This window comes from Tenrec ecaudatus, chromosome 1, assembly GCF_050624435.1.
Source record: "Tenrec ecaudatus isolate mTenEca1 chromosome 1, mTenEca1.hap1, whole genome shotgun sequence".
Taxonomy (NCBI): Eukaryota; Metazoa; Chordata; class Mammalia; order Afrosoricida; family Tenrecidae; genus Tenrec; species Tenrec ecaudatus.
In genome coordinates, this window is record NC_134530.1 from 260,965,448 (window position 1) to 260,992,480 (window position 27,033).

A 27,033-nucleotide genomic window follows, 5' to 3' on the forward strand; every position below is an offset into this window, starting at 1 on the left:
TTGTTTTCTTGTTTCAAGAACATCAGTGAAACTGTTTTTGAATTTGTCTTATCCCTGTGTCCCCTCAAGTTGCTTTTTTAATTCTAATTTTTTAAAATAACATTTTATAATAGGTTTGGTGAAGGTCTACACAGCAGTTTAGGTTCCCAATCAACAATTTCTACACAAGTTTTTCAGTGGCAGTGGTTACTTTCTTCAATTTTTATTATTTCTACTTGATTAGAAATAATTCTCAATTAGAAATCTGAGGTTTGTGTTCCACATTTCCCCCTCCTTCTCTCAGGGTCCATGTGTTGAGAAGGCATGGTTCTTATAGACTATTTGTCCTGAAGGCTAGTTTCTTCTTTGAGTTTTTGTTTCCCTCTTTCTCTTTAGCCCCAGACAAAAAAAAACCTGTAAATTGATTGGCAGCACTTAAGTTTTTCTAAGACCCCAGATACTACTCATTAAAGTAGGATATAGAAAATAACTTTATGAACTACAATACTAGTTGGCCAAAATGTGCAATGAGAAATACAATCTCCTGAGGTGTTTGATTATGTTTAAGAAGTATCATTAATTGTGCCCCTCCCCTGCCACATGTCACCAGGGAAAAGTTTGAGGTAAAATGGAATTAAAAGATAATGAAAAAATTTCAAGAACTTTTTGAAGCACCTTAGTTGGGCTGCTAGCTTTAAGTCAGCAATTCAAAACTACCAGTTGTTACATGAGAGAGGATGAGGCTTTCTATTCCTGTAAAGAATTACAGCCTCAGAAATACACAGGGGAGTTCTACTCTGTTCTATAAGGTCATTATGAATTGAAATGGACTTGATAGCAGTTTAGTTTTTGGAATATATTGATGTGTACATATTACATAGATTACACATATGTATAAACCAATACTCACCCACTCACACTTATATGCACACCTTCATACATACACACATATTTTTTGTTTTAGTTGTTATTTAAAATTAATTATGCCATAGCAATAGTCAATATTGGCTTTTATCTTGTGTATAGTTTAGTGACATCTTTTACTTTTACCAAGTTGCATATACCCTCAGTGTTGCTGCTCTCAACACACATACACACACACACACAGAGCAAGGGACTATTTCCCTCTCCATCCCCACCTCTAGCAATTACAAATGAACATTAGTTTTTGTATGTTTACTCGCTGATGTCATTTTATACAAGTTAGAGCACACAATATATAATTCTTCTTGGTGTGATTGACTTATTTTACTAAACACAATGCTCTCCAGTCATCCGTATTCCAAGTTGTTTTGCGAACTCATCTAACAACTAATTTCCATGCGTGAGGTTCCACTGTGGAGGAGGAGACACATAGGCACACCTTGCCCCCAAGGGTCTTATGACAGAATAGCTCATAGAAAGGAAAGTTGATGTGAACACCAGATACAGATAAAATAATTTAGGTGTTCCGAGGAAGAAAGTATTATTTTTAGCTGGAAGAATGAAAGTAGATTAGGAGTGGGATGTGAGCATGCTTTTGAAGGACAGCTCATGTCTCTGAAGCCAGCATCATGTACTTGATGCTGCTCGCTCAGATTTTTAGACAGTCTGCTTTTCCAGTGCTGCCTCGAGGAGAAGTTGCCCACAGACACATTCCTCGAGCTTTTCTCCCACCCCAGGAGGAGGACCCCCACCATTACCTGTGAGATTAGCTGCCATCTCTTCAGCAGTCTGTGACAGTCGCAATCCTTGTTTTAGGGGGCCTTCTGAATCCACGTATTGTCGGCGTTTGAGGTAGCAGGACACTGCCATCTGAATCTGCTCTGTACGTACTCGTTTCATGACCTCCAAAGAGAGAGACAAAGACTGTAAAGAAAGAACCACAACACTCAGAAGCATAAGGGATCTTAATGATAATTTAATCCAACACATCACATCATCAAGTGCACTGCCATCCAGTCAATGTCGACTCACAGTGACGTCACAGACAGGCTAGAACTTCCCCGGTGAGTGTCCGAGTCTGTGAGTTTTCCCTGGGAGTAAAAAGCCTCCTCACGCTCCAGAAGAGGAGCTGGTGTTTCAAACTGCATGCTGACAATGCATATTACCTCTTCAAGATTAAAATTCTGAAATGCATACAACGTTACCTGTGCACATGTAATTATTCACATCAGAATGATATTTTTAAATGTCTAAAGTAATAGTTCACTGCTGTGTGGTATATCTACTATTTAAAAATGTAAAAATGCAGTAACACATTTGCCAATTCAACATATTTCATGTGTATAATTCAACAGACCCAATTACACTAATCATGCTGTACAACTATCACCAATATCTATTGAACTTTTTCCATCCCCACAAACAAAAACCTTTATATGCTACCTAACAATTATTCCCGCTTGTCTCTCAACATTGGTGACCACTGGTCAACCCTAATCTCTGTCTATGAAATATCTCAATTTGATCATTTATTTGCCTGTGCTTAATTCAGAAGGAGAGACCAGTCCCTGAAGAATGACATTTGTGAAGCTCCCTTAAAAACAATGGACTGACACCATGGCTGTAACAGGCTCACACATGAAAGCAACTGTGAAGGTGGGCAAGGAATGGGCAGTGCTTCATTCTGCTGTACCTGGGATCTCTGAGTTGGACCCAATGGCATCTACAAAGTTCTTGATTATGTGCATTGGCCTTTCCACCTGTAATTGCCTCCATTTTTTGTCCTAAAGATGTAGAGTTGGCCCTTTCCAAAAATCTGATATTGCTTTTTTTCTTTGTGTAAAACTTTTTTATATCTAATTTTATGCATGTGTAATTCTGTTAGTATTATGTGTAGTACATAAGCAAACATATCGCTGATCCTAGATACTGTAACTAAAAAATTGTCCTAAAATCATTTTTTAAAAATCATTTCCTTTTGAAGAACTGAAATGTGCTATTTAAGTATACTTCGAAGACATACTTTACAGTTCTGTAGTGATCATACAACCGACCAGATAGACAATTTCCATTTTCTACAAACTCTGTGAAGCTCCCTTAAATATCTATTTTAAACTATATGTATAGAAAGATCACATTACCTATGGATTCCATTTTTTGACTTGAAGTAGAAAACACTTGTTAAAAAGGAAAGCTATATGGTTGAGGTTCAGTGATACAGCGAATATATATAATACATCTTCCAATATTGAACTCTCCTTTCATTATGGATTTTGCCTTACTTGCTATGGCGTACAGGCAGTCCTCAAATTACACATGAGTTCCATTCCTACATCTGTCCTTAAGTCAATTTTTGATGTAAAGTAGCTAGGCCAACGTTTATCTAAGTATATAGTGTTCCTTTCTATGCATAATAGCTTAAAGCAGCACTTCTAGATAACACTCCCACAAAAACTAAAAAACCAAACTCTCTGCCACGGAGTCAATGGTGACTCATCACAACCCTATAGGACAAGGTAGAACTGCTCCAGTGTTTCTGAGACTGTAACTGTTTACCAGACTAGAAAGTCCTGTTTTTCTTCTGAGGAGTGATGGTGTTTCTAACTGCTGGTTTTGCAGATCATACCTGAATGTGTAACCACTACACCATCAATATAATCATGATAATGATCATTTTTCATCTATGCTGCAAAGTAGTGCCCATTTATTGTAATCTATTCTATGTACCTCAAAATTTTAATACAACCATCTTCATGGACAGTTGGTTCATAACCACAGGTTGTACACATCATATTGGAAGTTTATAATCTGAGGAATGTTTATACTACTCCTTTACTACATAAACCTACTGCCATCAAGTCAAGTCTGACTCATAAGAACCCTATAGGACAGAGCAGAACTGCCTGTCCAAAGATTTAAATTTGTATAGAAGTCGGCTGCCAAATCTTTGTCCGCTGGAGGGGCTGTTAAGTTTGAACTGCAGACCTTAGTTCAAACTGAGCGCCCAACCACTGTGCCTGTAGGATTCCTTAGATGAAGCTTAATTTTTTAATTATGATATTTCAAAGTGCTATTCTAGGACTGTGATATTTAGAGTAGGGAAACTGCATTTATCTGTCCAGCAGCAGTGAAGGCAGATAAAGTTTTTTGTTGTTGTTTTTGGTCAAAACCAAAAACCTCAAACTCATTGCTATGAAGCCAACTCTGAATCACAGTGACTTTTAAGACACAGAACTGTCCCTTTGGGTTTCTAACACTACAGATCTTTGCGAGAGTGGACCAGCCTTTATCAGATGACTGTATCAGTGGTGGTTTCTAAACTGGCTACACATGTTCGAGTGTGTCTGTATATAAATAATTTCAGTCATGGAAATTCTGATTTAGTATTACACTTATAGAATAAGAATTTTAAATGCATACAAAGGCTGTGACAGTGCTGTTCTTTCCCAGTTTGGCACCAAACCAAGATTAGTTCATCCAACTAATCCCCTTCCCCTAGCTTGCTAAAGCTGCTTTTAATCTAACTTCAAGCTAGTCCCTAAACTAGTTGATGGTTCCTCACATTAGAACCAAGACTCAACCTTTTCAGGTTTTCTACTGCCAATCTCTTGCCTGACAAAGCAATGCACGTATGCATCAATGCAAGTTCTTTAGCATTCAAAATCAGATGGGAGTAAGAGAGCATCATTCTGGTAGGACAAAACTGGATGCAAAAGATACATGAGTGGCCAAGAGGGAAGCATGCATGCTACATGGACAAGACAGCTTGTAGAAAGTGTCAAGGTAGGACAATGTAAACGCATGTCTCAGGAGGTAGTAGGATATAAAGGAGTACACAAAAAGATGTGAGAATGAACAACTGTAAAAAATGGCCATATTTGGGATTGCTAGAAGCTGAATTGCAAATACTGACTTCAATAAATTTACCTAAATTAGTAGTTTTTCTAGATCAAAATCATTTTATGATAACAGACCAATGAGGTTAGATAGTGCTCCAATTGCATAACCCAGGATCTTAAAGACAGGACTTCTAGCATTAACTCCCATTTATAAACACTAAACAGACATATCAGAGTCATGACTCAGTCAACTTAACTTGATTTTTCCCCCAATTACACACATTTCAAGTGCAATTCGTAATTAAGAAACTCCTGTGGGTTTCTGGGACTGTTTCTTAATGGTGGTTGAAAGCCACGTCTTTCTCCTGTGGCGTGGTTGGTCATTTCAGACTGCTGACCTTACAGTTAGCAGCCCAGTGCTTCACCACAATGATAAGACATCTTAAATCTTCAAAGTAAAATCAAAGGATCATAGGTCTTCCCTTGACACCAAATGATTATCCTTTTTGAAAAGTAAAAATGAAGGTTTTGACCCCATGTAGCTATTTCTCATAAATAGTTGCTTAATGTTCAACTAATATGTCAACAAAGCTGCTGTATAAAATCAGAACATGACCATTTTCCTGTCTCAAAGTAGCAACTGTGCAGAAAAAGTTGCTACTTTTAGTATTTATCTACAGAAATATGGGGATGCAAAGATACAGGAAAACTAGGTATAGTCTTCAGATGGAAAAGAAAACAGTAGTCCTGGACAAAAAGGAACCGTGGTAGTGCTGGTAACTGGAAGGTCAGTGGTGTAAACCTACCAGGCACCTCTGCAGGAAGATGAGGATCGCTGCTCCCATAAAGATTTAAGGTCTCGGAAGCCCTATAGAGTATAGAGGTCGTTATTAGTAAGAATCCACTTACTGGCTCTGAGTTTCTTGATAGCAAATGAAATATTTTCAGTGGTTAGAAATTGCATCCTAACCTCATTCACTTGCACTCATATTTTCATATATATGAATACAGTGCACATATGAATACATGAATGAGATTAGGATGCAAGCTGTAACCACTGAGAAGAGTTAGTTTACAAACATATATGTGGTTGATTAGAGGAGCATTTGGGGTGGGACCTATATCACATTACAGACCATGCTCTCAAAATGCTAATCGAGTACTGGAATGACTTTTTAATAAGGAAGTGGCTTTGAGTATGAATAAGTGTAAAACATATCCAACCAAATTTAGCACCACTATCACTCCTCAGCTAAATCTTTTACTGAAAAGTTGTCAGTCCCTCTGCTCAACCTCCTGACCTGCTCCTCAAGTAAATGTATTTTTCCAGTTGTCAGTTTATGCTTAAAAATAGATACAAAAATTATGTATTTTCTTGTTAAATGAGATGTCATGCAAAATGCCTAATAAGTATCTATTAGTTTTCTTTACTTGCAGTAGCCTAAATAGCTAAACTATTTATTCAAAGGTCATTCAAAATGTAGAATCGAGAAACCCAGCTTTCGCAGCAATCACCATAATAAAGTGTACTGAATTAACTTTGGAAAAACATGAAAATGAGCCACACTCGAAGGACTCAGTTTCAGTGACATGTCCTTTTGTTTTCAGATCATCTGGCCTTTCAGTCAGTCTTTGCTCAGACACAGACACTACAACCCTGAAATGAGAAGCTGTATCTTTCCCTAGATTGTCCTAACAACTAAATGGCACCTGTATCTGACATATAGCTTCCATGCAGGATTCATCAAAGAACCTGAAGTTTCAATGGGAGGGGGAGTCACACAAGGTAGACATATCCATTAGAAATTTATTTTCGCCAACATTGCCTGAGATCTCGGAGATGTCCTAGACTCTCAGAAGTTTTTTGTTCCGAACCACTTTGCCTGCAGCTTTCCTTCCCAGCTATTCCAAACCTTCACAAGCAGTGTCCCACTCCATGGCCTCCCATATCCTGCCATTTGCCAGCTGGTTTCCTCAGCCAAGCCCCTGCCCCAGGGGTCTGAAGGATAAGTAATGTTAGATCAAGAACAAAAGTCAAGGACCAGAGAATCCAGGTTTTGTTCCAGTAAAACATTCTGCCATGCTGTCGATGATGGCTCACAGCAACCACACAGGACTGGTAAAAGTGTCCCTGAGGTTCTCTGACACTATAACTCTTTATTGGGGGTAGAGAGCTCCCTCCTCTCCCACGGAGATGGTGGTTTTGAACTGCTGACCTTGTGGTTAGTAGCCCAACACACAACTGCTGTGCCACCTGGGGTCCTTCCTTGTTCTATTACACTTGTGCCAACTGTGTGTGCAGCGGCCTGGTCTTTCAGTGTCATTGTAGTCAATGAAATCACTTTCCAGAGCACATCATCTGATCTACCAAATAATTTGAAATAGAGCATTTTTTGAGCACATACATGATGCTATCACTGGAAATCTCAACCCACGACAGTACCTGTGTTTAGGTGAGCAGAATTATTTTCATTCATCACTTACTGTCTTAAATTTTGATGATCTCTAAAAAGCTGTTTACAGTAACATGCAAAATGTTTGCTTTCTGAGACATAAAAAATTCAAGGCTCATTGCCATCGAGTTGATACTGACTTATGGCAACCCTATAGGGCCGGTAGAACTGACCCTGTGTTTCTCAGACTGTAATGTTTATGGGAGTAGATAGTGCTATAGGAAAAACTCAAGTGTACAAGTGGTTTTCTCATTTCAAAAAAGGTGAAATGTCAAATTCCCCAATGAAGGAAAATGTCGACAAAATGCGTGCACTTGTGCTCAAAGACCGATGACGGACCACGGAAGAGCTGGGGAAGTTAGTTACCTGGACTATCTTGGAGCGACTTTTAATGGAAGATTTGGGAATGATAAGGGTCGCTTCAAAACTTGTGCCTCCGGTTCTGACTGACCAGGAAAAAGAGCTTCGAGTGGAAAGTGACCCTGACTTGTTTTCCCATGGTCATCATTGGTGACAAGACACGGTGCTACTCTTACAATTCCAAAAGCAAGTACCAATCAAGCCAGGGGAAGATGCCATGCCACCTCACTCCCCCCAAAAAGCTCGTCAAGTGAAAGAAAAGAACAAGATGGTGCTCATTTTTTTTTTTGATGTGAGGGGGCTAGTGCATTTGGAGTTCGTTCCACCAGATCAGACTGTTAATCAAGCTTTCTATTTAGAGGTTCTGAAAAGACAGCGTAACAGCGTGTAACAACAAAGGCTGATTTGTGGCAGCCCGGGGACTGGTTCTACCACCACAACAGTGCACTTGCTCATGCAGCCATCTCAGTGTGCCAGTTTTTGGCAAAACCCAGCATGCTTCTCTTGCCCCACACACCTTACCTGACCTCTCGTCTTTGTAACTTCTTGTTTCCGAGAATAAAGAGGCACAAGAAAGGGCAATGTTTTGACAAAGTAAGAGAGGTGAAGAAACAAACAAGGAAGGTGCTGTCAAACCATCCAAACAGATGAATTTAAAAAAATTATCCGTTTTTTTTTTTTGTATCCCTGTATGTCTTTCTCAAACAACACCCTGTTGGTCAAGATAAAGTTGAAAAAGTGCCCTGCAATATGAAAGACTTGAATATGAGGCAACGACTTTTTTAGAGGGTACCTTTAGGGGGGAAATCTTGCTTGTAGTTAGGCTTAAACAATGTACACTTGAAGATAGTTTTTGAGAAATCTCTCAAAATTCGGAATTATCAAAGGTTTCTTCAAACCTTCTGAAATATGTCTCTAACCAAGATTTGGGCTGAAATGCTGTTTCTGAAAACAAACTCTTCTTCTGGAGTCACAAGGCAGATATGAAGCTGTAATGCTCCGAGATGAGAGATCCTTCCCTCTTGTGAATTTCTTATAATGAACACGGTTTTTTGAAATTTTGGACTTTTCTTCAAGGCTGAAAGATTTCTTCTCTTTGCTGTCTGAGGAGTCTGTTGCTTCTTGGCCATGACACGTTCTCAGTTCTGCCAGAAGCTGGTTAAAGTCGTCTCGATGAGCAATCTAGTTGTCTTCATTACTGATTGTCGCTAAAGGCCCCAGGGTGTGATTTTTCACTTGAACCTTAATATGATCTGTGGCTCCTTGCTCCTGAGCTCCCAAGCCCTTTCCTTTAGAGCAACCCATCTTCTCTAGCATCCTCTGGCCAGACTTGGAATCATCACTACTCTATGCTGTGTTTCTTGGATCCAGTGCCCACCTCTGTTTCCTCCGACACTCAGCCAGCATCGACATCTTGGAGTCTGTTATCCTGGGATTGTGGCAACTCTGCTCCGGGATGAATGCAAAGCAAGAATCCTATCGATCTCTGTCTTTCTTGGTGGAGGCTGAGATCAGAGGCGGCAGCAAAGAGACCATATGACAGAGCAAAAGAGCCAGTACAGTCCAGAGGCCAAGGCAAGGAGACCAGGAGATTGAAGAGCAGCAGCACTGAGAGTGAAGCCATAAAGCAGGGGCATGGGTTGCTTTCCTGGCTCAGAGAGGCCGAGGACAAGGGGCCACATGGCAGAGAGCTGTTGCTCTGGATTAATGACTAGAACCTTAGTGTTTGTTGCTTCTGACTTGTGGTAAAGTGTTACCTTTCCAAATATACCCTCAAAATTGTGAGTATGGTCTGTGAGCTGTGTGGCCATTGCCACAAATTACCCAACTTAATATAATAGAACTAGAGTGCAGTGAGAGGTGAAGAAGGATGGAGTGGGGATACATGCCTGAACTCTGCCTTGTGACAATAGTGACACTACAGGAGGTCAGATATGACACTACTGTGCTACTCTTTAGTTGTTGTTAGACAAGTAATTCATTGCAATTGCTCCAAACTCAGGTGTGTGTGTGTGGGGGGGGGGCGGGGAGGGTTGAAAGAAAAAGAGCATGAAAACTGAAATTTAATTTATTAGATTAATTCTTTGTTTTTTTCCTACCTATAACTGCAGAAAAGAATGTAACGGATATTAAATGTCAGCTGTGGAGACAAAGTCCACTTCTGGAGTTGCCTGCAAGCAAAATCTAGGCTGTTTAAATAAAACGGCTGCTAGAAAGCTAGGTTTGCTGGATACATCCTGCAATGGACCCAAGGCCATATGCATACCAATGGAAAAGTCTGGAGGAGAGGATATTACACTCAAGTGTTTTTAAAAGGACTATATTTAGAATTATTTACCTCTATTACTAAGATTATATCAGTTTCTTCTACCTACTATTAAGGATATACATGTAAAATAGAAATGAATATTGGAAACGATGATTAGAGAGTTTGTAAATTCACATTTCAGCCTGTACCGATTGGATTTTGCTAAAAATGGAGCTAGAAATTGCTCAGAATAAGCAGGTTTTTGGTTTAAGTCAATGTGGAATACGGAGTTTAGGTGGAAATAACCAGACTCAGAACCAAGAGCATCAAGTGTGAATTTTGAGCAAATAGTTTGTCTTTGGATCAGCGGTTCTGACCTGTGGGTCGTGACCCTTTTGGGGGGTGTGTGTGTGGAATGACCCTTTCACAGGGGTTGCCCGATTCATAACAGTAGCAAAAGTAAGTTATGAAGTAGCAAAGAAAATGATGTTATGGTTGGGGGCTCAGCACCACAGGAGTAACTATTAAAGGGTCAGGGCATTAGGAAGGCTGAGAACCACTGCTTTTGATGGACCTAGGCTGGAAAAGTGTGTCCATTAAGGAACACCCCTTTCTCGGACAGCAAGCAGTCTGCCAGGTGGTCATCCAGATTCACTGGTGGAGTGGAAGTGCAGGAGATGCAGCAATGGACAAGGGGCTCTGTTTGGACAAGCTCCGTTAGTGCACACTGACCTGGGTACTCATGGGGGCTAAAGAAGAGAGAGGGAGGGTGCCTGGTCTGAGGTTTAAAGAGTTTGTGTGCGTACCAAGTCTGTGGGCAGGACCGACCGCTTGGACACTAGGACTGATGAGAGAATGTGAAGGAAGGGGCTAGATCAGCGGTTCTCAACCCGTGAGATGTGACCCCTTTGGGGGCTGAACGACCCTTTCACAGGGGCCGCCTGATTCATAACAGTAGCAAAATGGCAGTTCTGAAGGGCTGGGGGTCCCCACAACATGAGGAAACTATTAAAGGGTCACGGCATTCGGAAGGTTGAGAACCACTGGGCTAGATGGACTGAGGTGCAGGTGTCTGTGAACTCCAGAGCTTGCTAATGGTGCCCATTTGACCTAGTGTGTGGCTAGGGCTGAGCTGAACAGAACCCAACCAAGTAGAGAGAATGATATTGACTCTGAATTGATGTACTACGTTGCTGTAGTACTGATTGATTGATGATCTGCTTCAGACTGGATTTTGCTTATGCAGATGCTCAACGTGGTTAGGAGAATGAAGATTTTTCAGAACAAAGAATATGCTTGTCTCTTCAGTACTGGGATGATAGGAAGGGCAATTCAGGAACTGTGTATCTAAAACGGGAGGCAATAAATGTATGAAGTGGATGATGTACAAGTGTTGTTTTTTTTAACTTACCAGTTTTAATGGGTGTGTTTAGCCTCAAAATAAGTGAAACAATGTAGGATCCCCCACTGAATCGTTTCTCTTTTCCCGATAGGTCTGTGGAAGAGAGGGTAGGGAGATCTAATGAACAGATTACATGATTAGGTGTGACTGTCAACAGGGCTTGTGGTGGAAGGGAGGGGGGCCGGCGGGGAGTTGATTCCTCCAGTCTGAATGGTTGTTGGCTAGGTGCGCCAGTGGCTGTTCTGAGATGCAGTGACTATGGTCTCTTCAGCCACACTCCTTCAGGTGACGATGGATTATAAATTCTGGTCTTTCTGCCTGTGGTTATAATCTCACTTTGACAGAGCTCTCTGGAATGCTCATAGGCAAGATTAAATCTCCGCTTTAGTAGGGGCATGAACCAACTCACTATCCTTGGTTCCCTTGGGGGTATGGTCTGCTGAAAGACAACCATAGCTCCATAAAAGCCATCCCACTAGGAAGAGCCACCTCAGCAGCAGGAACACAGAGAAATTCCATGGCCATCTAAGGTGGCATGTTTGAGATCTCTGTCTTTCTTGGTGGAGGCTGAGATCAGAGGCGGCAGCAAAGAGACCATGTGACAAAGCAAAAGAGCCAGTCCAGTCCAGAGGCCAAGGCAAGGAGACCAGGAGATTGAAGAGCAGCAGCACTGAGAGTGAAGCCATAAGGCAGAGGCATGGGTTGTTTTCCTGGCTCAGAGAGGCCGAGGACAAGGGGCCACATGGCAGAGAGCTGTTGCTCTGGATTAATGACTAGAACCTTAGTGTTTGTTGCTTCTGACTTGTGGTAAAGTGTTACCTTTCCAAATATACCCTCAAAACTGTGAGTATGGTCTGTGAGCTGTGTGGCCACTGCCACAAATTACCCAACTTAATAGAAATAGAGTGCAGTGAGTGGAATGGTTGGTGTCAGAATAGGTGAAGAAGGATGGAGGCACGTCGGACCAGGCTCGTGGCAATAAGAAGTCTGAGGTGGTCAGATATGGCCCTTTGCATATTTTCTCAGTAACACATAGATTATATCCGTTAATCCTGACAGCAGTCATTTGATGTCGGTATTGTTTTTCAGATAAAAAGACTTGGTCTAAAGCAGTTGTCCAAGGCTATGCAGTGCTGGACCACAGGCAATCTCCTGTAAGGTTTGAGCTGTTCCCCTTTATAGAAACCTGTTGCTCAAAGAATTCTGTACACGGGCTTCTTGGAGGAACTGAGCAGTAGATAGTTACTGAGAGAGTGATTAGAACAGTTACAACCTGAAAAGCTGTTGGGTATGTGCACGATTGGGAGACACCTGAATTCTGGTACTGCCCACTACATAACGCTGGCTAGCCAGCTGATTCCCTGGTATCCTTCTAGTAAAACAAGTGAACGAAAACCATAAACCCTCTCTGCCTCCACAGATGTCCTTTATAGGTACTAACATACTGTTTGGAGTGGGAAGCAGTGACCGAGAAGTGATCTAAGTCCATTACCTGGCTTTACAGTCACAACACACACATAAGCCCTATATTTAGGGGTAGGAGCAGGAAAACTATTCCAAGAGACACTATGTTGATTATTGATGTAAAGGCCAAACACTCAGGGTACCCTCTACCTTTTATTTTCTGGTTAACATTGGTTCTCAAACCAGGAAAAATTATAATTCATGTGAAAAAGCAAAGCTAGTATGTAGTATATTTAACACAATTTAAGCCTATAAGGAACCCAGAAGGCATTTTGCTGAACAAATAATCTGAGAAGCTGGGCTATACGAAGATGGCATCAACATTGGAGGAAGGCTCATTCACAACCTGCTGTATGCAGTGACACAGCCTTGCTTGCTGAAAATCAAGGACTGCTGCAGTTAAAGCTGACAACATTATGATAAAGAAAGAAAACATTCAACTTTCCAAAGATTTCGTTTTTTTAGGGTCCACAGTCAGTGCTCATGAAAGCAGCAGTCAAAAAATTAAACAGTGGGGGGAGCGGGAAGGGAGGGGAAAAAGAGGACTTGATGCAAAGGGCTTAAGTGGAGAGCAAATGCTTTGAAAATGATTGGGGCAAAGCATGTACAGATGTACTTTATACAATTGATGTATGTATATGTATGAATTGTGATAAGAGTTGTATGAGTCCCTAATAAAATGTTTAAAAAAAGTATTAATCACAAAAAAAATTAAACAGTGTGTTACATTGGGCAAATCTGTTACACAAGACCTCTTTAAAATGTTAAAAAGCATAGACGTCATTTTGAGGAGCAAGGCATGTCTGACACAGCCACAGTATTTTCAATCACCTGACATGCGTGCAAAAGCGAGAATAAAGAAGACTAACGAAGAGCTGATGCCTTTGAATTATGGTATTGTAAAAGAATATTAAATATATGATGGAAGATCAGAAGAAATAACAGATGCTTCTTGGAAGTACTACCAAATTCTCTGGAAAAAGTCATCATGCTTGAAAAAATAGAGGGCAAATGAGAAAGAGGAAACTCCTCAACGTGACGAATGGTACAAGATGGGCAGTGATGCATTCTGTTATGCATGGGTGGAGAAGAGTCAGAATCTATTTGACAGTATCTAACTATATATATATATATATATATACATATATATATTTACAGAGTCTCTTATGTGTCAGGTATATATCCCATATATAATTTAATCTTTTAAAAAGTTTACAGGTATTATTAAATTATCAGGTATGACTCCATTTTGCAGATGAGTAAACTGAGGCCATTAAAGAGCCTTGTGGCAAAACTGTTCAGTACTCTGCTGCTTACAGAAGAGTCAATAGTTCGAAAGCCCAGGGGCTCCATGGGAGAGAAGAGTGGCCATCTGTTCTCATAGAGACTACTGTCTAGAAAATCCTATGGTGGCCCTTCTACTCTGACTGCATGGAACAAAAAACTAAGGCCCAGGAAGGTTACATGGTTTCAACTCTAGCTCTATTTTGTTACCAGCTTCTTACCGGTTAAAGACAAAGCTGGATGCACTTAACCCTTAAATAAACAAACTTTCCTTTATACTCCACTTTCAAGCAGGGCTTTGACCAAGGCCCTGGAGGCTTCACGCGCCCCCTCCCCGCCCCCACCCTCAGGTGCAAACTAGTATCCTTTAACCAGAGACAAACTCCGCCCTTACACTTCACACAGTGCCCCAGGGCTTTTCGGAGGGAGTTTGCATCCCCAGGTTTCAATTGGCAAGGTCAGGGTTTAGGTAATTTAAAAGGAACGCTCAACAGGATTGGCAGATTCACTTTTAGATCCCAGAACAATACAAATCGTGAGGTCTCGATTATAAGGACACTTTCCCGACCGACAGCATTGCATAAAAGCTTCTGTACTCCACTTCCGCTAACTCTATGACACCACTATTTCTAACCATCAACTCATTTCACACCGTCTGATCTAATATATTTTCAAAAGCCTCGGAAACTGGCGAGTAGGAGGTGATAAAGTACGACTGTCTTCTAAACGCACACATTTGATCGAGCTGTCATGAGTCAGATTGCCTAGAAGGCAGGCTTTCGGCTCAGTAGCCTAACTCGAAATCGACGGTGACACGCGCAGGAGGTGGGCGCCACATGCATCCACGCGCAGTTACCATGTGCTAAGTTTCTTCCTGAGTTTGCTCCAAAGACAGGTCGTTTTCCCTCGGAAAGGAATCTGGATCTGGACTCTCAGATGCGGTGCTGCATGCCTTGCTGTCCAGCGCTCGGAACCCTTTCCCGTAGCTGCCTCGCATCACCTTGCCCGGGCCCGCGAAGAAAACCCGCAGGAGCCACCCGGCTGCTAGAGCACCGAGCGCCTCCGCCAGAAGGCCGGCGGCGGCGGCCGGGCTGGAGGGCGGCGGGCAGGGTGCAGGCTCCCGGTCTGCGCGAGGTGCCGCCGGGCCGCGCCGCGCCTCCCCACCCCCACGCGTCGGGCGGCGGACGGCGGGCGGCAGGCGGCGCGCCCCGCGTAGGCCTCACGGCGCCGGCCCGGGACACCGCCCGCCCGCGCGCTCTCCCCGTCTCGCCAGCCCGCGCGTCCCGCACTCACTGAACATCCCAGGCGGCTCCGGCTCCTCCGGCCTCCGCCGCCGTCTCTGGGATCGGGCTGCTTCCGTCTCCGTTGTCTCTGCGACAGGTCCTCTTTACCAGGGCTGGCTCAACCGGGCCCCCGCGCCCCGCTCCGCGCCGTCAGTGCGGCGGCTTCTGGCGGCCGCTCCATGACTGACTGACATGGAGCGGGCCGGCGGGGCAGGGCCGATCGGCCCTCAACGCGCAACCGTCTCCGCCAATGAGCGAGGCGCCTCGGCGCTCGGCTCGCAATGCCTGGCGTGCCCGACGCCCCGCCCCCGCGCTGCCACCCTGGGCGGAAGCAGCTCCGGGCCGGGCCCCCACGTGGTGTTGCCGGCCGAGCTGCGGGACTAGGGACCCCAAAGCCGGCTTCTAGGTGAGCGCCGGCCCGCCTACCTTCACGCTGAGTGGGAGCCGGCGGCCTTTGCTGCACGTCGTCCTTCTGGTTGGTAGTGCCTCTGGTTCTTGCTGTTTTGCTTCATTGTGTCCTCTCGGATCCCCGCTGAGGCTCTGCATGGGTGCTAACTCGATCCCCTAAAGCTCAGTGGAGTCCATCAGGGTTGGGGGCTCGGAGGGGCCTGGAGTGAATCTGGAGTGTTTTGTAACAAGCTAACACTTGTTAGATATTTTGTAGCTGTCGTGGTGACAGCCTAGCTTGTAGGTGCTGAACATTTTGGGGGAGGAGGGGAACTGACAGGATTTGATTGCCCTTGTTCTCAGAAACTTTGGCCAAAGTGAAGGATACTATGCAAACCTAGTGTTCTTCCAACGGCTGCACATTCATTATATAGATATTTATTGAGACTACGTTCTGAAGGTAGGTCTTAAAACTTCAGAACCCATAGATTTAAAATATGCTGCCTATCCATCCAAATAACTTTGGTTCAGCAGACTTAGGTTTATTATTTTTAATCATTTTATTGGGGGCCTTACAGCTCTTATTACAATTCATACATCAATTATATCGAACACATTTGTACATAGGTTGCCATCATCATTTCCAAAACATTTTCTTTCAATTCGAATCCTTGGTATCAGCTCCTCTTTCCCCTCCCAGACTTAGATTTATAAGAGTGCAATATTTATGTGTTTTTGTGTTGTACTGCTTTTTATATATGATAATTGGGTATGAAGAATTTCTTGCACAGTCATATACTTTTATACAATGAAATTATTTCACTTGTTATATTTCCCTTTTTAAAGTTATTTAAGGATCTCAAACTAAGTTTATGTCAGTTTTATAATTGGTGATGATGGGTATGCTTGCTTTTACAGTTTCATTTTAATATATTTTATTGAGTCCCTTTGGAAGCAGTGTGTGCATGTAAATTTATTTCCATAAATGAGTTTATATTGGGAAGTTACTGTAGTAACTGAAATAACAATATATCTATTGGGATTAGGTTAGTATTTTTCTTTTTCACAAGCAGAAAACTTCCACTTACTGCTTATTTATCTGTGACCTGCTTAATGGAACTAGTACTAATGCATGATACATAGTGTATTTTTGAAGACATGCAGAAACTTAATTTTTTAAAAAAATCAAAAACTGTATTTGACAAATGCCTTTCCACAAGTAGTTGGAACACTGCTTTTTGCCCTGGTGAGTTTTTGAACATGCATCTCTAGGGAAACTCTTGGGTTCGACAACAACAGGAATACTTGTATATCTCTCTCTGTGTGTACTTCATCATTTACCTGCTTTAGTTCAAATTTTCACCAGAAAATTTATGGGTTCAGGCATCTTATGATTAGATTTATGCCTAACAGTTTTGTTATGTGTTTTAATGTGTTAAAAAAATCGAAAGCAATATATGAAGGCATTGCTACTAAGATTCCAGTTCATGCATACATGGGTTTATTCTAAACTAAACATCGTTAAACATGCTCTGTGTTCAGTGGACGGCTGCAGACAAGTTCTCTCAGTAACACACTTGTCTTAACCTAGTTACGGTGCCTTCAAAAGAAAAGTCCACTCAGAGCAGCGCTTTCTTAAGAATCTGCTGGGTTAGTTAGATTCAATGCAGAAAGGTCAGCTTGAAGCATGGCAACTTTTTTTGGGCTCTATAGAGATAATCTTGATAGATTTTCTTTAAGGACTTAGGACAATAATGGGGGCGTCATGTAAAGAAGTTTTAAGGAAACTGAAAACTGCATTGGTGAGAAAAAAGGCCAGGAAAGTTGTACCAAGTGAAAATTTCCTGTCACAACAATGAACCTGCTCATTCTCCACAGTAGTGAGGGCTCCAAACCAAACTGTCATTGATTATTTTTATTCCCCAAGCTCAAAGAACACATAAAAGGAGCATGATTTGAGTCTCTTGAAGACACCCAAGCTGCTGTTTTATGTGGTATACAGTAAATAGTAGAGTGTGGAATTTGAGGAAAGATCAGAGTGATGGAAGCAATGTCTTCAGAAGTCTACAGACCAAGAAACATCAGCTTGACCGTTTGATATTTTGTTTAATATTCTACCAAGGGCTCAAGTAGAAAGAAAATGTTTTGAAAATGATGATGGCAACATATGTACAGATTGTGCTTGATACAGTTGATGTATGGATTGTTATAAGAGCTGTAAGAGCCCCCAATAAAATGATTTAAAAAATAAGATTTCTATGATTTTGTAGCAATATCTTTTTACTTACCCTTTGCATATTGTGTAGCTAATGTACATAATGCTCATTTTTCTAGCACCTATTGAGTTTGACCATATATAGTTCTTTTAAAAATTGTGTTTCAGGTGAAAATTTACAGAGCACATTGGGTTTCCTTTGAACAATTGTTCCATGACACTGGTTACAGTTTTACAATTCTCATTGTTTCCATTCTATTTCCATTGATCCAACTTCCTTTCCCTCTCCTCTTTCTTTTTAGATAAATGTTGACTGGTCTATTATAGTTGATTGTGTGAGGGAGCACATTGCTCATGGGTGATATTATTTATTTTATTAGCCAGTGTATTGTTTGCCTGAAAGGTGACCTCCAGAAACAGCTGCAGTTCCAAGCTCAAATGGTATTTTAAGGACATAGTCTCAGGAGTCTCCTAACATTTATTGATCCAATAGGTCTGAACATTTTTAGGAATTTGAATTTGTTTCACATTTTTCTCCCATTCTATTGTGACCTCGAGCAGAATGGTTGCTAGTGGTACCCTGGCACCATCTAGTTCTTCTGGTCTCAAGTTAGAAGAGGCTGTGGTTCTTGTGGGCTGTTAGTCTTGTCGATGAGTTTCTTCCTTGAACCTTTGATTTTCTTCGTTCTGCTTTGCTTTATATGAGATCTCACTGCCATTGAGTCGATGCTGACTCATAGCAACCTTCTAGGAATGAGTAGAACTGCTGTTTTGGATATCTGGGATGTGAAATTTCTACAGGAGCAGATCATCTCATCTTCCTGCTATGGAGTGGCTGATGGGTTCAAGTCCCTGACCTTGCAGTTGCCAGCTCAGTGGGCAGTCCACAATTGTATCTTTGATGGCTGCTTACAGATGCTACTCATCAAAGGAGGATGGAGCATGTTATCTTTATGAAATATGCTATGCAAAGTTACTGAACTTTGTGCCCTGAATTGTCCCGAGACTGTGGTCCAATGCACTTTAACTCAGTGAACTTATCTTGTTACTTACCGTATACACTCAAGTATAAGCCGAGTGTTTCAGCACGTTTTTTATGTAGTTTCTGGGGTAAAATTAGGTGCTTTGGTGGATATTCGGTTTGGCTTATACTTGAGTATACACGGTATTTCGATATGTCCAGAATGGTTCCATAACTGTTATCTATGTGCTTTGCCATATATGATGGTTATATAGTTATATGAGGGGTCCTCAAAAAAGTATGTGGAAAATGCATATTATGGGAAAAAACAACTATGCATGAATCTCCCCCCCAGACCCCCCAAAAAAACCCCTCATATTAACTTTTTGTTAACGTGGCTGAAAATAATCTAGTTTGAATCACTAAGAAAGATAAAACATCAATTGAAAAGAACTATCAGAGCAACATGAATTCTGCTAAAAATCAAAGCAAGAACAAGGCTCAAATTTATGGTGAACCCTGGGTGGAAGAATGGTGTAACTGTTGATGCTTTACAGAAAGTTTGTGGGGAGAGTTTCCCCAGTGAAATTTATGCTTCCAAATGGGTAACTCATTTTAAGAAGGGGCAATGAAGACAATAAAGATGAAGCTTGAAGCAGCTCAATTTTCAAGGATCAATCCATTTTAAAGCAGATCAATTTTCAAGGAAAACTTATTCTGGTTTGTGCCCTAATTGAGGAGGACTAATACTTAACAAGAGAATCAATAACCAACACCATAGACCTCTTAATTGGTTCAGTTACATAATTCTGACTGAAATACTGAAGTTAAACAAGCCTACCGTACTGCTCTTTGGGTTCTGAAACTGTTGTGTCCAGATCAGCTGCAGGATTTGTGTGATGCACAAGGCGTTTTGCTTGTTGACTTTCTACAAGGTTAAAGAATGATCACGTCTGCTTACTATGTGTTGAGAAAGTTAGCCAAATCATTAGCATAAAAGTGCTTAGGAAAGCTTCGCATAGAGTACTTCTCTATCCTGGCAGTATCCTCTTTATTCCTCATATTAAGTAAACAAAGGCAATTTGCAAGAGCTCTGATGAGAAATTATTAGGCATCAATCTTTTTTCTTTTCTATTTTTTAATCATTTTATTGGGGGCTCATACAGCTCATAATCACAATCCATCCATCCATCCATTGTGTCAAGCACATTTGTACATATGTTGCCATCATTGTTTTCAAAACATTTCTTTCTACTTAACTCATTTTCCCCCTCCCTTCCTCCCTCCGTCTCCCACCTCATGAACCCTTGGTAATTTATAAATTATTATTATTATTATTTTGTCATGTCTTACACTGCACTCCCTTCACCCACTTTTCTCTTGTCTGTCCCCTTGGGAGGGGGTTATATGTAGATCATTGTGATCCGTTACCCTTTTCTCCCCGCACTTTCCCCTTACCCTCCTGGTATCGCTACTCTCAATATTGGTCCTGAGGAGTTTATCTGTCCTGGATTCCTTGTGTTTCCAGCTCTTATCTGAACCTATGTACATGCTCTGGTCTAGCTGGATTTGTAAGGTAGAATTGGGGTTATGATCGTGGGTGGAGGAGGAAGAATTAAAGAACTAGAGGAAAGATGTATGTTTCATCGGTGCTATGCTGTACCCTGACTGGCTCATCTCTTCCTTGTGACCCTTCTGTAAGGGGATGTCCAATTGTCTACAGATGGGCTTTGGGTCTCCACTCTGTACTCCCCCTCATTCACATTGATATGAATTTTGGGGGTTTTAATGCCTGATACCTGATCCCATCAACACCTCATGATCACACAGACTGGTATACTTCTTCCATGTGGACTTTGTTGCTTCCCAGCTAGATGGCTGCTTGTTTATCTTCAAGCTTTTAAGACCCCAGATACTGTATCTTTAGTAGCTGGGCACCATCAGCTTTCTTTACCACATTTGCTTTTGCACCCATTTTGTCTTCAGTGATCGTGGCTGGAAGGTGAACATCATGGAATGCCGGGTTTGAGAACAAAGTGTTCTTGCACTGAGGGAGTACTCAAGTGGAGGCCCAATGTCCATCTGCTACCTTAATACTACACCTATAAATATATGTACATAGATCTATTTCCCTGTCGTTATATATAAATATATTTACAGATGTACATGCCTGTATTTAGACCTCTATAAATGTCCTTTGCCTCCTAGTTCTTTCTTCTGTTTCTTTTTACTTTCCTTTAGTCCCACTGTGGTAGTCACCTAATCTGGTGTCAATTTAAGGATTAAGAGTGTAGGGGTGGAGTCTAAACTGTCAATCCAGAGATAGCCAATGAGACTTCTGTGTGGGCATTGCCTTCTCTGAGAATTCTGGGAAATCTGGTACTTCTTCCTTGGAGGCGGAAGACACCTCTCTCTCTCTGCTACTCCCTGGGAGACATTGCAGAAGACAAGCCACATGAACGCAACCAGACCTTGGAAGCTGGAGAAACCACAGAGAGACCCCTGCCAGCACTGAAATGCTTGCAATGTCACTGGATCCAAAGACTTTCTACCCACTGGCTTGTGATTATCCTGCATTTGGCTTCATTGCATGTGTTTCGTGAGTCTGAAGAGGACTTTATAGATTGGTATCGGACATATGGGCTAATATCAGACTTATGGCCTTGGACTGGGCTAGGTTGGGATGTTTTCTCAATGTTCAATTGCTCTTGTATATAAACCTCTCCCTTATATACATATGCGTGTTTATGAATTTGTTTCTCTAGTCTACCCAGACTAACACACCCACTGTCATGTTTAGCGTTCATTCGGGTTTCAGTAATTCCTCTTGGTTACATCGCCCTTGATGAAGCCCTACCAGGCCTCCTACGCCCTCCTCATCATCAATTTTAGATCACTTGTTCCCTTGTCCCTAGGTTTGTTAACACCCTCTAGATTTCAATCTTATAGTCCTGATTTAGCTCCTACTGATTCTTTTTGTTTCCTAATTTGAAAAAAAAAATCTTTAAAGAGCACGTATATTTCTTCATTTCCTCTAGGTTTTCAAATTTATCGGAGTACAATTTTGTTTCCTTTTTTTGTTGTTTCTGCTCTCTTTATTATTTCCTTCTGGTAACTAACTGTAGTCCCATTGTTTTTAATTGCAGGTAAAATATCGTAATGGCTGCTGTTTATTCTGGCATTTCCCTTAAGCTTAAAAGCAAGACAACTTCCTGGGAAGATAAATTAAAACTCGCTCACTTCGCTTGGATTTCACATCAGTGCTTTCTTCCAAATAAAGAACAAGTAAGTTTAAAAAGAAACATATATGTATTTTTTGAAACATTTAAAAAACCTAGAGCAGTTAGCATATGTATAAATTGCACATGGACATTTAATGGGAGAAAATGATTAAAGAAAAGGTTGAGGGAAGAAACCTTGTTGGAAGGTAAAAGTGATGCTAGTGGAAATAAAGAGTCAGGTATTTCATTGACCAAGCTTTTCTGTTACAAAACTTTAGAGAGCATTTCTTTTTTGTTGGGAAATAATACATTACAAATTAACTATATGCACTAGTGAGCAAATTGGGAATTAGGTTTTAGAAGTTAGATTCTAAAAGTTGGTAGGAAGTGCTATTTGTTTATAAACCCAAAGTAAGGCTTTGTTAAAAACATATGGAATATGGTAAATTGGAAGTTAGATTATAGAGTAGTAGCTACCAGAAATAACTTACCCTTGTTTAATGTTTCTCAAGTTTTATTTGGCCAAAGATTATTGTGATTGCACTAGCAACACCATGTCAATGAACTCATGAGATTGGGGTAAAAGAAACTCACATACTTATGTTAAAGAAGCCAGAACAAAACGCATCAAAGATAGATTACCAATGTTAAATGCTGAGGAGGTACAGTATCTAGTCAACTATCATATTTAGCATTTTCTAAACGTAGAATCACCTTGGCAGTGTGAGGATCACCTTGTAAGTGCTTCATAATGATAAGCCCAAAGGGGAAGTTAATAGCAGACTGTTTAATCAAGGCCCCACCATGGATGTCCTGAGAGTTTTATTTATTTATTTTTCTTTGTAGTACCTGTCCTGATGTGTAATATTATTACAGATTTGGAGAGCATAAATTGAGCCTTTATGACTTTTTACAGTGCTTTATGAATAAATAAACATCACAATATTAGAAACTACATATAGATGCTACTGTTTTTCATAAAGCCCTTCCACATTATTTGGCATAAACTATCTCTTTTTTTAGGCAAGGTAGATAGACTAAGAGGTTGCGTATAGATGACATGGAAAAGGTAGAACACAAGCCAGGAGCTTGGTCTCTTGGTAGTGCTAACAATCAACACACTTGACTGCTAACTCAAAAGGTTGGATGTTCGAATCTACCCAAAAGTGTCTTTAAAAAAAAAAAAGGCCTGGTCATCTAATTCCCCCCAAGTCATCCATTGACAGTTCATGGAGTTCAGTTCTAATTAGGCACACATGGGCCCCCATGAGTTGGAATTGCCTCTATGGCAACTTAAAAATTTTTTTTTAATTTAGGTTTGTGACTCATTCTGTGGCCATTCTGAGCAATTGGCTGTTTTTGAAACTTAGAGTAACTTGAGAGAAGGGGGATAAGATTTTGTAGAATTTTACCTGAACATTACTTGTTACTCCAGTAAAGTTAAAACTAAAGCATTTCTCCCACGCTATTATTGATTCTTTCATAATAAACATTTAAGATATCAAAACATTTTATACTGTAATATGATAAGAAGTCCTGGTGGCGTCGTGGTTACGTGCTGGGCTGCCAACCACAAGGGCAGCGGTTTGAAACCGCCAGCGCGTGGAGGGAGTAAACACGAGACTTTCCACCTTACAAGTCTGGTTAGACTGAGGAACACTCAGGCGCTCTCTACAAATGGAATTCAGGACAGATAACCCCTCAGGCACAGTAGTGGGTGTAGCCATAAAATGAGGGTGGGGGTATGGCTGGGGAGGGGAAGGGGAGAAAGAGGGAACCCATCACAAGATTGGATGTGTAGCTCCCCCCCACCCCCACCCCCGAAGGGAACAAATAACAGAAATGTGTGTGAAGGGAGACAGTGGACAGTGTAAGATACAAAATAATAGCAAAAATATATCATTCATCAAAGATTCACGAGGGTGGGGGAGAGAGGGAAAAATGAAATTATACCAAAGGCTCTAGTAGAAAGAAAATGTTTTGGAAATGATGGATGGCAACATGTACAAATATGCTTGATACAATTGATGCATGGAATGTTATAAGAACTGTAAGAGCTGCCAATAAAACTATTAAAAATAGTTACAATCTTGGAACCTTGCAGGGGCAATTCTGTCCTGTCCAACAGGGTCGTTAACGAGTCAGCACCAACTGGATCCCAGTATGTTTTTTGGTTTAGTATTACCATAAGTAAATTTTCAAGGACAGTTCCCCTCCCTGCCCCACCCCCCATGCATTTGAATTTGTTTAAAGCTTAATACTGTTACTGGAGCCCTGTGCTATCTAGTGGTTATTTGTTGGACTGCAATCCACATGGTTGGCAGTTCAAAACCACCAGCAGCTCAGACGGAGAAAGACTGGGCTTTAAGTGTTCCTTGAAAAGACTTTCATTTATTTTCAGAGTATGTTTCCTTCAAATCCAGGTATTGCTTGATTGGGCAAGACAATCATTGGTTGCATTTTATAAGAAAAGACTTGAACTGAAGGAAGACATTGTTGAAAGGCTGTGGATCTATATAGATCATATTTTACATAGCAGAAGATTGCAGACTCTCTTCAAAAATGGAAAGACGATTAACCTTCAGATTTCACTGATCAAGGTAATTAACAATCTTATGTGGTCCCGCATGTGCTACGTGAGTCTCAGCGGGTTTCCCGTTTTCAGCTTCCTGGGAGATAGGAACCTATTAAGCCTACTCGATTTGTGGTGGAGTGGAGTATGAGTGGGGCTGCGAGCTATAAAACCAACAGTTTGGAATCACCAGCCAGCTCTGCAGGAAAAAGACAAGGCTTTCAGCTATCATAAAGAGTTATGGTCTCAGGGGCACCTACAGGGGCATTGGTACCCTCTCCATATAGGGTCACCATGAGGCAGAACTGACTCAATGGCAGTGAGTGTATGCGTTTGTTTTTTTTGTTTGTTTGTTTCTTTGGTTAGAGAAATGAAGCAGATTTCTTCCTAGCACCTTCCCTAGTAACCTTTTACTCCCCCACCCCGATTGTCATTATATACTTTGACACAGGCTGATGAGGTTTGTTGTCTAAAATGGATCATCCCTTTTAATATTTCTAAGCACAAATTTAGATAGAAAGATACTTAGAAATTGTGGTTGTCACTCAATAGCAGAGTATTTGACTTATTTAATTTGGAAGTTAAGTGAAACTTGACATGGGATTTTGAGTTTATTTAAGAGTAGTTTTAGAAGTTCCAGCTAAATTCAGGAAAGGGATTTGATTCTTTTGAAATGGTACTGTCTCAAAGTACTATTTAGATACTTACTGCATATACTCATGTGTAAGTCGAGTTTTCCAGCACATTTTTCATGCAGTTTTTGTGGTAAACTTAGGTGCCTCAGCTGATATTTGGGTTGGCTTATACTCAGATATATATGGTATTTGTTTTAGGATCAATTATACAAAATGCAAGAAATATTAAGATAGAAGAAAAGAAGGAAATAATAATAGTTGTTAAAGTTATAAGTAGCAACTATATTTACCAAATGTGTATTATGTGCTTAGACTGTGTTAGGCAGGGTTCTCTAGAGAAGCAAAACCAGGACACTTATGAGTTTATATAGATATGTATGTATATACCAGTGGTTCTCAACCTTCCTAATGCCACGACCCTTTAATACAGTTCCTCATGTTATGGTGACCCCTCAACCATAAAATTATCTTTGTTGCTCTTCATAACTGTATTTTTTCTACTGTTATGAATTGGGCAAGCCCCTGTAGAAAGGTTGTTCGACCCCCCAAAAGGGTTGCGCCCCACAGATTGACAACCGCTGCCTAGACACTCTGCCCACAGTGTTTTCCATGCATGTTGTTGCTGTTGATTTGGTCATAATTTGTAGCAATCCTGTTTACAACAAAACGGTGTCTGGTCCTGTGCCATCCGCCGAGTAGTTGCTGAATTTGAGCCCATGGGTGCAGTCATTGGGCCAGTCTGTCTCATAGAGGGTTTTCCTCTTTGTAGCCTCTCTCCTTTACCAAGCATGACGTCTTTTTTTTTTTTTTAACAACTGCTCCCCTCTCATGACATGCCTAAATACAGTATGTGAGATGAAGTCTGGCCATCCCCCTCTTCCGAAGCACATTCTGGGTATATTTCTTCTGTTTGTTCTTCTGGCAGTCCATGGCATATTCAGTGTTCTTCACCAAGACTAATTCACATGCATCAGTTTTCCTTATTCATTGTCTAGCTTTTGACTATGAGGTGATTGACAACACATTGCTTAGGTTAGCAACACCTTAGTCCTCAAAGTGCCATCTGTTCAAAGAAACTGTTAGTAAGCCTTCTTTCATTCTTGATGTCGTGTTCTTCCTCATATAGGCTGGGTTCTCAAAATATCTGCCCATAGGTTGAGTAATTGTGACAAAAGGATACAACCGCAGATAATGTACCTTTCCTGATTTTAAACCATATAATCGTTTATTCTGTTTGAATAACTGCCTCCTGGTTTAAAAGCAAATTCCACAGTAGCACATTTAAGTGTTCTAGGATTTTCATTCTTTGTTTTATTATTCTTAATTTGTTGTGATCCACACAACTGAATACCTTTACATAGTTAATAAAATACAAATAAAAATCTTTCTGCTATTTTCTGCTTTAATCCACAATCCATCTCATATTAGCAATGAAATCCCTTGTTCCACATCCTCTTCTGAATCTGGCTTGACTTTCTTGCTGTTCTTTGCTGATTTACTGCTGCAACCATATTTTTAAAATTTAGTTTTGAAAAAGTCTTTAGCAAAACTTTGCTTGTATGTGATATTAATGGTATGGTTTAACAATTTGTGTATTCTTTGGGATCAGCTTTCTTTGGCATAGATACAGATTCCACTCACTTGGTCAGGTAGCTGTCTTCCAAATTACTTGGCACTTCTAACATTACATCTATCGTTTAAAGCGTCTCAGTTGGTAGCCCATCAAGTCCTGGAATTTTTTTTTTTTTTTGCCAATGGCTCAGTGCAGTTTGAACTTCTTCCTTCAACACAGTCAGTGGCTGACCA

General features: G+C 41.0%; 2 protein-coding genes across 6 annotated transcripts in view; one reads left to right on the forward strand and one right to left on the reverse strand.

Annotated features, from left to right (window-relative positions):
* Positions 1-15,455, reverse strand: part of TAF5L (TATA-box binding protein associated factor 5 like) — a 36,131-nt gene extending 20,676 nt beyond the window's left edge. The window contains exons 1-3 of one of the 4 annotated variants that reach the window (XM_075531812.1): positions 15,247-15,455; positions 5,549-5,610; positions 1,662-1,806 (exon numbers count right to left, since the gene is read on the reverse strand). In XM_075531812.1, coding sequence (XP_075387927.1) covers positions 1,662-1,806; positions 5,549-5,587 — 184 coding nt within the window. In that variant the 5' untranslated portion in view covers positions 5,588-5,610; positions 15,247-15,455. Of the gene's footprint in view, positions 1-1,661; positions 1,828-5,548; positions 5,611-11,214; positions 11,299-15,246 lie in introns of all 4 variants that reach the window. The other 3 variants (XM_075531828.1, XM_075531837.1, XM_075531819.1) reach the window with 3 other exon arrangements.
* Positions 15,456-15,558: 103 nt separating this feature from the next.
* The window catches only part of URB2 (URB2 ribosome biogenesis homolog), a 38,570-nt gene continuing 27,095 nt past the window's right edge, over positions 15,559-27,033 (forward strand). The window contains exons 1-3 of one of the 2 annotated variants that reach the window (XM_075531798.1): positions 15,559-15,711; positions 21,946-22,084; positions 24,444-24,620. In XM_075531798.1, the coding sequence (XP_075387913.1) occupies positions 21,959-22,084; positions 24,444-24,620 (303 nt within the window). In that variant the 5' untranslated portion in view covers positions 15,559-15,711; positions 21,946-21,958. The remainder of the gene's footprint in view (positions 15,712-21,945; positions 22,085-24,443; positions 24,621-27,033) is intronic. The other variant, XM_075531806.1, reaches the window with a different exon arrangement.